General features: G+C 39.7%; 1 protein-coding gene and 1 non-coding gene across 5 annotated transcripts in view; one reads left to right on the top strand and one right to left on the bottom strand.

Annotated features, from left to right (window-relative positions):
* Positions 1-16,938, bottom strand: part of LOC100699146 (collagen alpha-1(XIV) chain) — a 152,154-nt gene that overhangs the window by 60,132 nt on the left and 75,084 nt on the right. For all 4 annotated transcript variants that reach the window (XR_003222272.1, XM_025911718.1, XM_019364636.2 and 1 more), the window contains exons 26-32: positions 15,623-15,762; positions 13,188-13,311; positions 4,667-4,810; positions 4,226-4,390; positions 3,970-4,008; positions 3,664-3,802; positions 235-377 (exon numbers count right to left, since the gene is read on the bottom strand). Coding sequence is in view for 3 of the 4 variants with exons in the window: in XM_025911718.1 (XP_025767503.1) it covers positions 235-377; positions 3,664-3,802; positions 3,970-4,008; positions 4,226-4,390; positions 4,667-4,810; positions 13,188-13,311; positions 15,623-15,762 (894 nt within the window). In the remaining variant the exon portion in view is untranslated. The remainder of the gene's footprint in view (positions 1-234; positions 378-3,663; positions 3,803-3,969; positions 4,009-4,225; positions 4,391-4,666; positions 4,811-13,187; positions 13,312-15,622; positions 15,763-16,938) is intronic.
* Positions 917-989, top strand: trnar-acg (transfer RNA arginine (anticodon ACG)). Its single transcript has one exon. It is a non-coding gene; the product is annotated as a tRNA-Arg (tRNA).

Genomic DNA, 16,938 nt, shown 5'->3' with positions numbered 1-16,938 from the left:
CATAGTGGATTAAAACTGTAGTTAATGTAGCATCCCAGCTGGAATCATTAATATCTTTGCAGCCCGACTTCTAAGTTTGGCTTCGTTATGCACTTTCTCTGTTTACTTGGAGGTGCTGGGAAAGCTGTAGCAAACATCTGCTATTTAAGTCTATACTTGTCAAACTGTGATGTGCGAAAATCCAGCTGAGACAAAAAAGGTAAAGAAGAAAGAAAATAGGTGATTCAAACTCACTGTCAAGAATCAGTCCAACTAACGGGTCGTTGTCCTTGTTGAGGATTTCCCACAACGCAAAAGGTTCCTGTGGGGTCTCGGGAAGTAGGCGGAGCATCATAGAAATAGTATAGTCAGATGGTAAACCCTCAGGGTGAAGATACCTGGCACACACATGAAAAGACAGGCAAACACACACATAGCGAGCTTAGCTGTGCCTTAAAGACTTGTATGCACTAGGTGTCTTTAAAAGTGTGCTGTCTCTTTTTAGCTGTTGTGATTGCTTTTAGAGTGTTTTCAGCTGCCTGAGACTCACTATGAGCACCAGCCTCTTTTTAATCACAGAGCCTAGTCTTTTTATAGGTAGCTGCCTCCGAGCACTTCAGGCTTAAATCTCCTAAGCTTCAGTTTTTCAGAGTGGTTGTCACTTTTCAGAAAATGAGCAATCAAAGAACAGGAAGCTGAAATGGAAGTTTGTTGACAGCATCAAGTGGAAATAAGCTCGGAAAACATCGGAAAAGACCTTGGGGATCGAAACTGTAGCCACTGAATGCTCTGAGTGCTATTGAGTGTAAGCAAACATGTATGTTGTATTTAAACGTGTACCTGCAGTGTAGTGCTACTGTAGATACATACCAAATCTTTTAACCTATATGAAAAATCTCTACGAATGCTTTCAAGTTCTTCCCAGGACCTTGCATGTGGGCCAGTGGCGCAACGGATAACGTGTCTGACTACGGATCAGAAGATTCTAGGTTCGACTCCTGGCTGGCTTGTTGCAGTTTTAGCTTTAAGACATGTTTTTTTTTCACTATTAGTTCTGTGCCTGACTTCCTAGAGGTGTATAATTCCAAGAAAGAGTGAATATATTGATTAGGTGGGGATAGTGATAGCTCAGTAGGTAGAGTGTTCGCCCCATGATAGCAAGGTTGGGGGTTTAAATCCACCAAACAGCTACCCTGAGATACCCATGAGCAAGGTACTGTCTTTATACACTGCTCCCTGGGTGCTGGATTGGTGGCTGGCCACTGCTTCACTGAGTGAATGGGTTAAATGCAGAGGACTAATTTCCTATTGGATGAATAAAGTGTACATAATGTAAAATTATCAAAACACTGATTAAATGTTATTTATTTATTAAAATAAAAAATGTACTTATTTATTTAATTGTCTGTTTGTTTATTTAAACAATTTATTTGTACATGTTTAAAACTGTAGATATAAAAACACAGACCAAATAAAATTGTTAATTTTGTTTAAGGTACAATGGACAATGACACAGTTCTGTACACCACCACAGTTTAAATCAAACAATCAATGTGTGATTGAAGTACAGACTTTCAGCTTTAATTTAAGGGGTGTAACAAAGGTACTGTACTGTATTGTAACTGTTTCGGAATTAGAGCCATTTGTATAAACAGTCCTCCATTTCTAGAGGCTCAAATATAATTGGAAACTGGCTGACAGGCAGTTTAATAGCCAGGTGAAGCAGTTTCTCTCATTATTCTATAGCAAATAGGAGATAAATAACCTGGAGGTGATTCAAAGTTTTTCACTTGCATTTGGGAGCTTTTCATGGAAATCATCAAAAATAGATCAAAAGAGATGCCGAACGAAGTAAAAAAGGTGATCATTAACCAAGAAAACCAAAATAAATCTATCAGAGAGAAAAGAAAAACTTTAGAAGTGACCATCTTAACAATCTGGTTCATTCTTAAAAAGAAAGAATACAGTGGCCAACAAGATCGAAAACCCAGAAAGACCACAGAAGACAACTAAAGTGTTTGATGACAGAATTATTTCCACGGATAAAAAAACATCTTTACAACATCTAAGTCAAGAACACTCTCAAGGAAGTAGGTGCATCATTGTCAAGAACTAAAAAGACTCCTTCATGAATGTAAATACAGAAGCATTTACTTTAACCATAAATCAGAAAAAAAAGTCAAACATATTAAAAACACAAATGTAGCTTCCTGATTTGGCACACAGCTATCAGAAGTGTGTGAACCCAGACCTTAGGAAGGAGAAAGTAGTGCATTACAGATGTTTCTGATTCATTTATTATCGTGTCCGTGTGTCATGATCATTCTCATGGCCAAAATCATCTTTGCTTATTTGCTCTAAGATCTAATCTCATTCTTAATGACACTTGAATAAAGCTATGCCCAGCTGCCAACTCCAGATGTGCCAATTGTTCATCAAGCATTTGTGCTGTCAGGCAAGTTAGCAGTCATAAAGAAGAAATGTAATCAGTTGTTTTTTGGCTTGGGTAGCGTGGTGCTGCAGTGGTTAGCACAATAACCTCACAGTAAGAAGGTTACTGGCATGTGTTTGTGTTCTCTTCCTCCCACAGTCCAAAGTCATGCATGTTGGACGTTAGATGAGGGGTTATCTGCCTGTATGTGCTAACTATGCGAAGAAAGTGCAGCCTGTCCAGGGTGTACCCAGCTTTTCACCATGTGGCAGCTGGGATAGGTTCCAACCCCATTTTAAAGTTGGATAAGTGGTTAAGAAAATGGATGGATGTTTTTTGGCTGCTTAAAAGTTACTGTTATATTAGATGCAGACTCCAGTTAAGAGTTTTCTGACAAGAGAATCAATTAGAAAAGCTAAACTGTGTGTTCAGCTAAAACAGAGCAAATCATTAATGAAAATGAAGAGAACAGTAATCTGAGCAAGTCCACTTCCTTACCAGATGAAATAATGATGCACAACTTTATTGACTGCCAACTGAAATACAATTTCAGTGGCATAGTGACTCATGTGTCTTGTGATCCATCACAGTTCACAGGTTCTTGTAAAGTGTAATTTGTAGAAACTGATAAGTTATCTTGCCATTGGTTGGCTGTATTGCACAAACTAATGAGAATTAAAATCCAATGAGAAGTCGAAGAGTCTCTCAAGCAGTCATACCCAGGACAAATTCATTCAGTTCACCACCAAAAGAAAGTGTTTGAGTTCAGGAGTATTTACAACCATAGCCAAAAAGTATGTAAAAATATGTAAACACATCAGCATGTTATACTTGGCAGTGGCCATAATACTGATGTTAGCATAATGGTGATAGAAAGTCCCGAACCACACCTTCCTTATGAGGGATTCACCCAACAGGACCACTCCATCCTTGACCATAACCAATAAGATCACGATCATCACCATCTAACAGGATACAAGTGATATACAAAGCGATGCTTCAAGCTATCATATCAAATGGTATCCAGCAAAGTTCTGTCTTTATCATTTTATTCATGCAAAATGTAGCAACATGCAACCTTAAAGAATTTGGAGCTGTGTTTGGAGTTTATGAAGCTCATTAACGTTGAGCACAGTTTGAGTGAAAGCCCATTAGGTGATCACTGTTTGTAAGTTTCAGTAAAATCTGACCAATACTCAAGGAGGACACAATTCTTGTGATGTGAACGGATGGATCAGTGTTCATTTACTCACTTGGTGGGCTGAGACACCAGGGCATCACGGTGTAACCTGTAGCAAGGGAAGCTGTTGAATGAACCCGGCTCCAGAGAAACTCCCGGTATGGTGCTATACTCCTTCTCTACCAGGCCAAACTTCTCCATCATACGGAAACCTGCAGCAGAATCATCTCCATTAACACTTTGGTGTAATAATCAATAATCACTGCCAGCACCACTATGTGGCCTATCATCATGTAATTGCTGTCATTATTATTTACTTCCTGTCCAGGGGTTTCAGTACAGTGCATGGCCCTGTGTGATTGGTATTTGAACCTCTTACCTGCCAACGTGTTACCGCTCATCAAAACAGACGGACAAGCTGAAAGAAAAAAACTGAGTCTGTTAGTTCATACAACATTAGCACAAATTCTCCTCTCCTCCATTTTTTTCCTCAGGATACATATCTCCTTTTCTCCCAGCTGAATTTTATTCTGTCCCTCTTCCCTTCTGTCTGTCTGTATCCCCATCTGACTTGAACTCATTTTCCTCCCGGCCTCTCTCTCTCTCTGTTTTAAACATGAGGTGGTGTTACTCACTGGCAGTGGCAGCCTCACAGACAAAGGTAATGAGCTGCTCTTCTATTTTCTTCACAGCGTCCAAATCGTCCACAAAAAAGACGTGTCTGTCACTGGGTTTGCTGGCGATATTCACCAGCTCACCGTAGTCTGCGTCCGCAAAGCCAATTGCGAAGATGATGTAGCCTGAGAATGAAATTAAATACGAAGACTCATTACAAGCTGGAATTAATTAAGTCCTTTAATCTAACACACTGTTAGTTTTCTTGCTGTAGCAGGGCGAGAGATACAGGACTGAAACAGAGAGGTCGAATGAGGATTTTCTCTGATCTTCTTCCTGGACTCTAACCACACACACTCATCATAACATTACATATCTCAGCGACTGTCACAGACTCATACTTTAGGGCCAGAGTAAGTCATCGTTCATTGCATTTGAGGATTAATGACGTAAATACCCACCCTCCACCTGCATCTCCTTGGACACTTTGTTGACATCGTCTTGTGAACGTCCATCGGTCAGAACGACCAGGACTTTGGGAACGCCCCTTCTGGCTCCCGCCTCTGAGGTGAAAATAGACTCCTTCACATGTTTGATGGCTCTACCTAACAAGAGAAAAACCAGAAGCAGCATAAAGCAGAAAAATCACACACATGTTTTCATTTTGTTACATACACAAATGAAGCACGGTTCAGGCAAAGCAGTGAAGTCACACTTGTTCCTGGCCAGATGGCACCAGTAGCCTCCAGTAAACTTCACAGTCATCAACTTAGTCAAAATGTTTAAACGTTTTTTGAACATTTGTGTGTAAAGGATACAATTAAATACAAGTTTGAAATAATTTTCAAATCATTTCCTTTTTTTCCCCAAAATGTTTTCTTCCTCTCGCTTCCTGTAGATAGTGTTTAATACCTTTGCTGACCACTTTTAACACCTCTATTTAGATTTGTAGCTTCATATTTTCACATTTTGGAGCAGTCATTTTATCATCAATCATGTTTCCCAAGCGAGGCTCGATGCTGATAAATGTTTTGGCAAATGAAAGCTACTGGAACCACGGATGTCATCTCTAATAATCTCAAATTCTCTTCCCCACATCAATCAAAAAGGTGAAACCATGTGACCTTTGATGCAATTTTAATGGACCTCCTAATTTATTATTCCAATGACATTAATAAAATACATTACTGACTCCATAATTATCAAATGAGTGACCTAAAAGCCCCTGTAATTAGATTTAGGCTGAGCGATTAGCATTTAGAAAAAAAAAGAAAAGCCAGAAAACAACTTGTGACTTGTGTATCTCAATGACACCCAAAGACAGAAAGATAGACAATGTCACAATCTGGTTTACAGCAGGCTATCAAAAAAAATTAAAAGTCACTTGCTAATGGATGTAATCAGTCAATAAAATCTGTCTAGACAGTTTTAAAAGGTTTCAAGACCCACCCACAGCAAAGCAACTGAGGGGATTTCTGTGCACACCTGTCAGTGAATTTAATGATGATTTATGTGCATCACTGTGCTTTAAGCACCTCGAAAAGTTATGCAAAATAAAATTCAAAACAGCAGAAAAACTTTGTAGCACCTACAGCACATTTTTCTTTATAATTTTTGCTTCAGGAAGCTCCTTCTGCTGCCATCAGGTAAAAGCATCGAAAAATTAACTCTGAGTAGGTGACGGATGGTCTAAATAAAAGGAGAAACTTTTACAACTTTTTTTCTTTTCCATTTGTCACAAATGAATGCATATAGAGCACCCACAAAAAGTCTAATCAGTCATACATTGCTAGGTAGTTTCTATTTAATTCCAGCATTTGCATTTTGTCCATTATAATTTGCTGGAAATGATTAGTTGAGCTGTGCTAATTGTTGCTCGTATCCAGATGACCTTTTCATAATAACAAAAAGGAAAACCATCACCATTTTTTCTCAAGTCCTTCTCTGTCCTCTTAAACTCCCACCTCTCTCTTCTCATGTGTTTGCAAGAGTTATAAAAAGAGGTGCAGACTCAGGAAACTTTGCACTAAAACCAGCGTGTCCATACATGGCCCGCCCATTAACCGATACTGCTAAACACTGGTATGAATTATTCTATGTGCGCATGATGTCTTCCAGTTTTTAACCACACTCCACATCATATCTTCACTTTCTCCTCTTTGCTTTTTTTTTTTGAGAGTGAGCTGTCACTGATGAAAAATGATAGAGTGCTTTGCCTGTAAAGTGTTTTGATGTCAGATATCTGCCAGTGCTACATCTGTTTCTTACTGTCTTCTCTTCGTGATGGGTGAGACAGCAGCTAGCCAGGCATGAAGTGACACACTGGACAGAGTGGGAAAGAAGGACAATGAGACAGGGGAGGGGCTAAGTGGATCGTGGAGGATAGGAAAGAAGACAGAAGAGTGGATCCAGATGGGGAGAGCAAGTTTAAAAAAAAGTGATAAAAAAACTTATTACAAAACCAAATCATGTCAGGACAGCTTGAGTTCAGAAGCCCATCATCAATCAGCGATTCATTATTTTGAGAGTGTTTGTGTAATCCGTGTCATTTTACATTTGTTCTGGTGTCTGGCAGTTTATCAGCTTTGTTGTTGTCACTCAGGAAGAGAAACAATATGGGAAAACAAAAGATGCTTAAATGTTTTAAAATTCAAAGGCTTCATGCAAAAAAAAGAAGAAAAAAAAAGAGAAAAAAGTTATATTGCAGTAGGAAACGTCCCTCCCTGTTCTTTTGTGGCTGTAGGTGGAGACTGTAATGTTCCCTCTGGAGTATTATAAATGGACAGAGCCATTAAATCCTCTAATCTTTAAAAAGTTACAGTAAGCTCATGAGAGTACTTAAAATTTTAATCAGGGTCATGAAAAGCATTATTGAAAATATACAAAGGCTTTAGAAAGGGTTTTATTGGTTTCACTGGTTTGACTAATGTACTGGTGGAACGAGTTTTATAGTCACCGAAACTCATTCATACACTAATTCTGAATTCATAAAGGACTCATAAACCTAGAAAATTGAGCGAGGGTCCCACAAAACTGCATTAATACAGATAGGGTGCTTTCTTAAAAAAAGTCACACCCTTACTAATATAATGTATGACTGGCCATTTTATTAGGTATGCCTGATCAATTTAATAAAAATGTTTAATCAACCAATCACACTGCAGCAACCCAATGCATTTAGCCTTTTGTCAACATAGCTTAGACAAGGGGTTCTCAAAGTGAGGGGAGCCATTACAGGGGGGGCGCGGTATGATATTAAAAATAAAAGAAAAGAAAAAAATGCTTGGAGACTTCTAGCATAATGGACAGGTTTTTTTTAAGGGGCTCCCATGCAAACGCAAAGCATAGCTAGAAGCATCGCTAAATATGCTTCCAAACCAACTTCCTTCCAAGCTAAAGACTAGAACATGAAGCATATCTTGGCTTTGGCTTCACCTCCACAACAGCTGTCGTTCCAAGGTAGGTATCCCCGACAGAATTCGTTTCCCCTGTGTCGGGAGCACACGCTGGGCTCTCCAAATCAAATTCTATTTTTTTAGTCCACAAACACTTCTTATAACGACTAACTACTCCTGCAACTGAAGATTTTCTTGTAAAACAAAGGGGGGCCTAGCAATAAAAGTTTGGGAACCACTGGCTTAGATGACTTGCTGAAGTTCAAACTGAGCATCTGAATGGCAAACAAAAAGTGATTTAAGTGACTATGAACATGGCATTGTTGCTGATTTTAGTACTTCAGTATGCAGTACGTTGCTGCATAACCAACCCCAAAGCTTACAGAGAACGGTCCAAAACAGCAAAAATATCCAGCGAGCGGTTCTCTGGGTGAAAATGCCATGTTGATGACAGAGGTCAGAGAAAAATGACCAGATTTCTTCCAGATGATGACAGAGGTCCAAAGTAACTCAAACAACCAATCATTAGAATGCAAAGATGCATCTCTGAATGAACAACACATTGAACCTTGAAACAGATTGGCTACAGCAGCAGAAGACCACATCTTTGTCTGCTAAACACAGAAAATCAGGCTATAATTCACCAAAACTGAACAGCAGAAGATTGGAAAAAAACATTGCTTGGTCTGATAAGTCTCAATTTCCACTACGACATTAGGACATTACGACATCCTATCCTATTCATAGTCTTTCTTTTTTTTTCTTTAGGTCACGAGCAGTTGTCTAAGCATTTCACTGCATATCGTACTGTGTATGACTGTGTATGTGACAAATAAAATTTGAATTTGAATTTGGATGGTAGAGTCAGAATTTGGCATGAAAGGATGAATGCATCCTGCCTTGTATCAACAGTTCAGGCTGCTGGTGTAATGATGTGAGAAAAAGTTTCTCAGCATACTTGTGGCCCCTTAGAACCAACTGAGCATCATTTAAACACCACACCTGTCTAGGATTGTTGCTGACTTTCTGACTACAGTGTACCCATCTTCTGATGTCCGCTTACAGCACAATAATGCAACATGTCAGAAAGCTCAATCATCTGAAACTGGTTTCTTGAACATGATAATGAGTTCACTGTACTTAAATGGCCTGTACAGTCATCAGATCTCAATCCAATAGAGCACTTTTGCGTTGTGGTGCAATGGGAGATTCACATCACAGGTGTGCAGCTGACAAACCTGTAGTACCTGTGTAATGTTATCATGTAAATATGAAGCAAAATCTCTTAGCAATGTTTCTAGCACCTTGTTGTATCTGTGCCATGAAGAAATAAGGGGCTTCTGTAGTAAATGAGTCCAACCTGGTACCATCAAGGTGTTCCTAATAAAGTATGAGTGTATTGCTAAATAGCTGAAAATCAAAAGTAACACTGAATGCTGTGTCTCCTTATACATGCACATAACTACAGTTGGAAATCAAGACGCACTTTTACATTTGCTCACAAGAAGATACAGAAACACAATTCGCCATGTGTATACTGTACTGCCAATCAGCGCCAGGGATTAACACAATTACTTGTATACAGCAAAAAAAAAAAAAAAAAATCTCAACACACACACACAGTGTACGTACACTGTGTATACAGGGATAAGGACTAATGCAGCTATATCTATGTTACATCAATCATTGACTAAGCCAGCCAGAGGCTCAACAACACGTTAATGAAATGCGTAGTGACAAACAAAATCCCAGAATATAAGCCTCAGCATGCTCCTCTCTCGCTTGTATCAGAGCGTACTGATGCTGGAACAGAATCTGACTATACAGTCTAAAAGGATGCAGCATCATTTACATATTGTTTATGAAATGGGTATATAGAAAAGGCTTAACACTACAGGTTTGATCAGAATATGAATAAGTAGCTGTCGGATCTCCTTAAGCAAAAACCTTTGCAGGCCTTCAAACAAGAAACTCAATCCATGTTGCTACAGGAGCAGCTCTTCACTCTCAACCAACTGTATGAGGTAAGGAGGCAGAACTATTTCTCAAAATTAATAAAGATGACAGACTGAACTTAAACCTAAAAAATATTCCATCTTTGGAAATCATACCGTAAACAAGTGCACTTCTGGGCACATTTCTTCTACTCCAAAGGTCATAGGACGGCGATATAAAGTGAGCAAACCACTTACAGTAAACATAAAAGGGCATTAACACTGCAGGGGTTCTTGCTGGCTAGCTGTTGTATTCTCACAGATAGCCAGAGGCTAAAGGTTTAAAAGGAATAAAAGTACATATTTTGGGGGGCTTTGGTGGATTTGGACACAACGAGGGGCCCTAATGGGGCCTTTGAGGAGAATCTGAGGTTTGGAAAAAAATGAAAAGGGAATAGTTTGGGTTTGGAGAGCACAAAGGACTTATGGATTGTATTGCAAGCCTCGGTTTTGAAAGCCAGAGGAACTGCTGACCTGTCCCTCAATGAACCAGAGGAGCAAAATGTACTGTAAGGAAGGGGAATTGGGTTTTGTGCTTTAGGCAATTTAGAGTCCTTTTCATTGTGTAACATTCTCTGTCCAAAATTCATTCAGCAGCATATCAACCCTCAGAAACACAGTCAGTCCTAAAAGACTATCATCAGTGACAAGAGGAATAAGGATTTCTGCTGCAGACTGTCGGGCCCCCGCAGAGTTCTGATCCCAACACACTGTAACAATTCTAGGATTATATATGAAGTGAAAGAAGACACTGAGAAAGTGTAAATCTACAGATGATCTATGCATACCTAATGCACCAAATAAAAAAACTAAGAATAAGGGAAAAACACGGAGGGGAGCAAATAAACACTAAGACCAGAAAAAGTACAAAACTAAGCACATAAGAAATCCAGTAAACAAATACCAAATGACAACCAATGCTACAAAACTCCAGACAACTGCTACAAAACGACAGACAAAACTTTATACAAGAGCAACCGGGGAGAATAAAAAAACACAAGGAACCAAATATAAAGAACACCAACTGAATTTCAAAGAGTAACAGAAACAAAACTAAAAGCAAGAACAATGACCTCACAAAAAAGAAAACAAGATCAACTTCACAAAACTCAAAACAATGGGTCCAAGAGTGATACGGGTAAACTGAACATAACTAAAATATAGCATCAGGGGATGTTTACCTGTGTAATTAAAACAGAGCTGCATTATGTTTTAGAAGCTATATTAGGAATATGGGATCACAGAGTACCCCGCGTTTCGCCTTAAGACAGCTGGATAGGCTCCAGCCCCCCCGCAACCCTGACAAGGATAAGCAGAAGAGGATGGATGGATGGATGCATGGATGGATGGATCACAGAGTAGAAACCATAGAAGAAACCTCATTAAACCAAACAGAGACATACTCTTCACCTTCATTATTGTAAAAACATAGCATAAATATAAGTATTAGATATGCTATGCAGATTCTATTATTCTTTTTCCTGTATGAAATATGTAAAAAGTATAAAAATCAAGTTAAAAATTGGGTCTAAAATACATGCTGTGTTGGTGTCTTAGGCGAAGTAAAAACAGCCTGAATAACTCACAGCGTAGCTGAGCTGCTGAGGAATAATTTTACTGTGCTGGCTCTAGTTTATGTGTGCGTTTGTGTGTTTGTGTGTGAGACAAAGAGATCAGGGTTGGAGAGAGACTGGTGAGTCTGTGAGCATTAGCTTAACCTTGTGTGAACCAACTGACTCCTACTTTTTATTGTGTGGTGAAGATTAAATTTCATGGTTTATTTTCCGCTCCGCAGTAGACCAAATGCACTCATATACACATTGCCCTGTCAGCTAAAACACCACCTGTTTTCACCTGTTAAACTATAATTGAGAAGCTGGACCAAAGAGAACAACAGAAGAGAACATTTAGGAAGAGGAGACAAATGAAAGAGGGATGGGATGAAACAAAGGGGCCGAAAAACAAGGAATGCCGAGAAGAACGCTTAAAAGGAAGAAGAAGAGGAAAGGAACAAAGATCAGCAACAAAGAAAGAGAGTAGAGGAAAAAACATGTAGGAAGACTAGTGGAATCGGCTCTGTATTACATAGGTATAGCTCAAGGACACAATTACTGTGTGCAGACACTGAGCCCTGACCCAAACTTTAGCAGAGGAAAAGAGCTCTGAATGACCAGCATTACCTGCACAGTCACATACCACATCGAGTTAATGGCTTTCACCTTGTGTAGACTAACGCAGCGGGACATTTCAACATGAGTTTTACAATAGATTCATCATCCATAGTGTTTGTTATGCATACTGACAATGAAGCAGGAGTGGTACAATATACCAAGACTGACAGAATACTGATTTGATGTTAATGACGCACATTTGATACGAATGAAACCAGTAGAGTTATTTGTACACGTGTGTACTATAGTTATATGCACTGCTCAAAAAATAAATAAAGGACAGCTTTATTTAAAAACACATCAGATCTCAAGTGGTAAAAACATTATGCTGGATATCTGTACTGATATGGACTGAGTAATGTGTTTGAAACGAAAGGATGCTACATTATATGACGGGAATATAAATTAGCTACTTACAGAGTGCTGAATTAGAAGGAAGTAAAAAAAGAAGGAAACATAGACCCAAAATAGAGTCACAGAGGTGGTCTGTTAGATTTAGGTCAGGTGAGCGTGCAGGCCAGTCAGTGGTATTGATTCTTTCATCCTCCAGAAACTGCCTGCATAATCGCCACATAAAGCCGGGCATTACACCTGGGGGAAACCAGGACCCACTACACCACCATAGGGTGTGATAATGAGTCCAAGGATGAAATCCCAATACCTAATAGCAGTCAGGGTGCTGTTGCCTAGCCTGTAGAGGTCTGTTGTATTCCTCCATGGATACTCCTCCGCAGAGCATCACTGACCCACCATCCAAAACAGAAACTGTCACTCCTGGTATTCTATGGCAAATGCCACGAAGGGCTGGGCAGTGAGGGCAGGCAGTTCCTGGAGGATGAAGAAATTGATACCACTCACTTGCCCCCACACTTGCCTGACCTAAATCCAATAGAACACCTTTGGGATATCATTTTTCGGTCCATCCAACACCCTCAGGTTGCACCTCACAGTCCAGGAGTTCAGTGATGCCCTGGTCCAGATCTGGGAGAAGATACTCAGAGACACCATCCATCTTATTCGGAGCATGCCCAGACGTTGTCGGTCATGCATAGAAGCACATGAGGTGGGCATACAAACTACTGAGTACCATTTTGAGTTGCTGCAAGGAAACTCCCTCAGAATGGACTAGCATCACTTTTTCACTTTGATTTTGAATTAGGCCCTCTGTAGGTTCATCATTTTAATTTTTTATCAAAACGATTTGGCATCCTTTTATTCCTAAAACATTATCCAGGCCATCCAGCATGATTTTTCTCTTTTCCATCTGTGTTAAATGTTTGAGCAGTGTACTAACATACATTAAGATTAAACTGTCCTGCTAATAAATGGAGCTAAACAAAGTGAATTATATAAACGTGGAATCTGAATTAAACCCTTGCAGTAACTATCACCACTATAATATTGCCATTGTGCTTTTCTAACCTGTCTTGGTGTTTCCTCCTTTATAGCTGATTCTCTGAATAGCCTCCAGCAGTGCTTCTTTGTTGCTATGAGAACTCAGCTGGAATTCGGTCCGAGCATCATCGCTGAATTGAGCAACGGCCACCTGGAGAGAGACAGAGACACATGTCAAATAAAAATTATGCAAATTTAAAGTGCCGTTTGCCTATAAAGGGAAAATTTAGAAAATAGTAAAATTCTGTCATCATCTGTTCGCAGTCATGTCATTCACGATACTGCCGCAAAGGGTTTTCAGGTTAGTTTCAGCCTCTCCCCATAGTACAAAAAACCTAAATTACACACAAAAAAGCTTATCTGGCATTATTCAAGTGTTATGAAGCCAAATGATTGTGATCTTGGTCAGACAACCTAATATCCACGTCATTATCACCAACACTTTCTGAATTTTTTCTGGACATTAACAACAGTATCAAACAGATATTGCTATTGTTCACTGACGGTAATTGTGTAATCATATAAATTGGGGTGTGACTAAATAGCCCCACAAAGCGAATGTAGTGCAGATGGGTTTGTCTGTACATGATGCACAAGAAGCCTAAATATACAATTCACTGTTTAAGGTTATAGCTCAATAGACGGGGCACAGTTATCACCTTTATTTTATGTGGTCCTTACTGGTGTATTTAATATTTTTCACACTAAGAAACACTCATGAAGCGAAAAGAGAATATTGCAACTTTTTCTACAAGCATAAGAGAAACTTAGGAATACATACATCCACATTCCCAAACTAGCACTGAAATCAGTCTAATAGCCATACTCTAAGAGCGTCGGACAACTGTCATTACCTCCAGACTGCTAATGGTGCTGTTGTTGGCTTCGGTCAGCCTACATTAACCAGCCAACTCCCTTTTTATTGTGCAGCCAACTTTCTCACATTACAGCCAGCGCTGTGATGCTGGTAGCCTACTGCCAGAGGGTTATGGGGCACAGCGAGGCTAGCGAACTCCTTAACAGCAGACATTACACAAATCAAACAAAAGGGTTTAGCAAGCACCTCTACAGTGTGATAAATGAACCAGCTGAGGTTTGCTGACATAGTGGGGGCCATGCAGGACAGAAGCGCAAATAAATGAGTTCACAGTGACAACAGGGAGCAACAGCCCCGAGTTAGAGCTGAGCATTACTATTGATGGACCTGATAAATGGGAGACAGTCTGAGGGAGTGAAGATGGTAATATCCCCCGTGGTAACGTGAGTCAAACTTTTGCTTGTGCTAGAATCAAGTTGACAGAGAACCACTCACTGTTTATACCAGCTTTAATGCATCTGCACTCAACTTATTAAAGTCACCATTTCTGCAGAAAAAGTATTGTTTTGTGGAACGGTGGCTGCAAATGAGTGGAGTTAACTCAATACCGCTCAGCAACAAGAAGTCATTCCAGAAAGTACAGACTGACTCACGGGGAGTTTAAAGTTTCTTCTCACTTTCCCAAACTTTTCAGCAGACATAAAGCTTTGGTCCTGCTGATTTCTCAGGGGGCTTTCAGGGTAGTGGTTGGCTCCAGAGCGTCCTTCTAATATCAGTGAATGCCAATGTCAGCACCTTTCTTCCCTAAACAATAAATGATCCGAAGGATGTGGACTAAACTCAAATCTCTGTTATAATCAAATTTAAGTGGCTAACTTTGAAACAAAGAAAACAGTAGGTTACAGAAACTAAGTGGCTCTTTGATAAGAGCATCCAAGCTCCTTTATTTTACTGTCCGCTGAATGTTAGTCTAGCTTCAGCAGATCCTAAAGCAAAAATTAAAAAGAGCTTTTCTTTCTCTTTTTGGTGACTGGCTATTGGTGAAATTGGCTGCAGTTCATAACGGCTGGAGGAAAGAGGATGAGGTAATTTGCTAGAGCAGCAGGGGTTTTTAATCTATCTTTTTGCAGGGATTAACACCCGCATACACATAATTCTCTCGTCTGTGAACGAGTTCCTAACCCTCAGATTATACTCAGATATGCAATTAAGTTATTCCCTCATTATTATGGTTTTGAGTATGGCTGCATTTGGCTGGAGCCCCACTGTCTGCTTTACATCATATTTCCCATGAGGAAAAATGCTTAAACAAAGAGAATAAATTGCAAAGAGACTGAAAGGAAATGAAAAGCCTTAGGGACAATTTGGATTTCTGTTGGTTAAACTGTGTAAACTGGCAAAACGGTAATTTTCACTAGATACAGGAATTTAGACTAGACACAACAACCACTAACAGTCCTAAATGTGAATCCAAGCCCTGCAAAGAGTCTCACTTCACTGTTAGTCAGAGCGAGGCGGTCAAGACAGCATGACGTTTTAATCCATAAATCTTCTTTCCTCATGTAATGACAGATTTTTGAGGAAAATCGGTATGAATGAGTAAAACATGAGATAAGTTCACTAAGAATGCTGTCATGTGACTGACCTGGGTGCCATCTTGTCCAATCAGATCCAGCGATCCCATGGTGCTGTAGAGGAAACGTGTAATCTTCATGAAGTTGTCGTCTCCGATGGACCAGGAGCCGTCGACCAGGAACGCCAGGTCAGCCTTGGCCTCCTTACATACTTCAGACAGATAAGGGAGGGGTTCAGATTTAGTCAGCACAACGATTTGTGTCTACACACAAAAAAAAATTTCACACAGAGTGAATGTCAGCGGAGGACAAAGCATAAGTGGAATATTAACTGGCTGCCTAATATATTCAGACTCAGAGTAAATATGCAAAGTATGAAGCTCGGCAAATATACATCTGCTGGAAAAGGGTAAATATGCAAAGACTAGGTCTTCAGAGCAATCTGCCAACTGTGGAGTTCATAAGATTAAAGGTATGGTGCACACACATTTTTAAACTCTGATTTTTCTGAATACAAAATCATCTCTATCCTGTCAGGTTGTGCTGCTCTTATATATCCACGGCCCTGCAGCGACTTTTCCCTCTTTTATTTGTCTCAGGTTTCTCGATGACTCCCAGTAGCCTTATCATCACTGCTGTAAAGTTGTTTTGTGCTTTTAACAAGTCTGCAACCTCCAAGTCTTTGCTAAATTTCTAACCTTGTTTATGACCATGTCAGGATCCATAAATTCAAATGAAACAAAGGAGAGGAGAAAACTTGAATGTTACAGAGGATTGTTTGTGTTTCCTGTCTGTGTTGCTATCTGTCTTGAACATTTGACCATTTTCCTGTAAATTTTCTTTCCATCTCTTCATGCTGCATAACTTTGTTTCGTTGTCTTCTCCCTCCTACTTAGAACAAAAACACGGCCCTTGTGTTCTGTTTCTCCCATCTTTGCAGTTCTGTCCCGAATAAAGGTTGCCTGTCATTACAGATGGAGGCACTGGTCTGACAAAGGTCAGAAACTTAGACAGAAGCGCTTCCAGGCGGGCTCAGCAGGTGTGTCTTTCACTTTTGTGGACCTCGTGTTGCGGTGCGACCTTTTACCTGAGCTCATCAGACAGGAACAGAGGAGGACGAAGACTGTCTGGGTAGTAGGTGAAAGGGTGGTGGACTCAAACCCCTTCGTTACTTGAGCTTTCGATTTAAAAAGCCATTTGAAAAACATTTTTGCTTGTCCTAACTCATGAGTCATTCACAACCCTGTCTAGAAAAGAAAGAAAGAAGCTGTGTGCTAATAAAGACTGAATTGCAAATCATCTTTATTAACTTGAAAGCATCAAATAGAGAAAACAAAAGTTGAACTTGATTAATTTCTTCAGATTAATACTGAAGGAATTATACAAG

Source organism: Oreochromis niloticus, linkage group LG11, assembly GCF_001858045.2.
Source record: "Oreochromis niloticus isolate F11D_XX linkage group LG11, O_niloticus_UMD_NMBU, whole genome shotgun sequence".
Lineage (NCBI taxonomy): Eukaryota > Metazoa > Chordata > Actinopteri > Cichliformes > Cichlidae > Oreochromis > Oreochromis niloticus.
The sequence above is the reverse complement of the archived record's forward strand: the minus strand, read 5'-3'. Positions and strand labels throughout refer to the sequence as shown.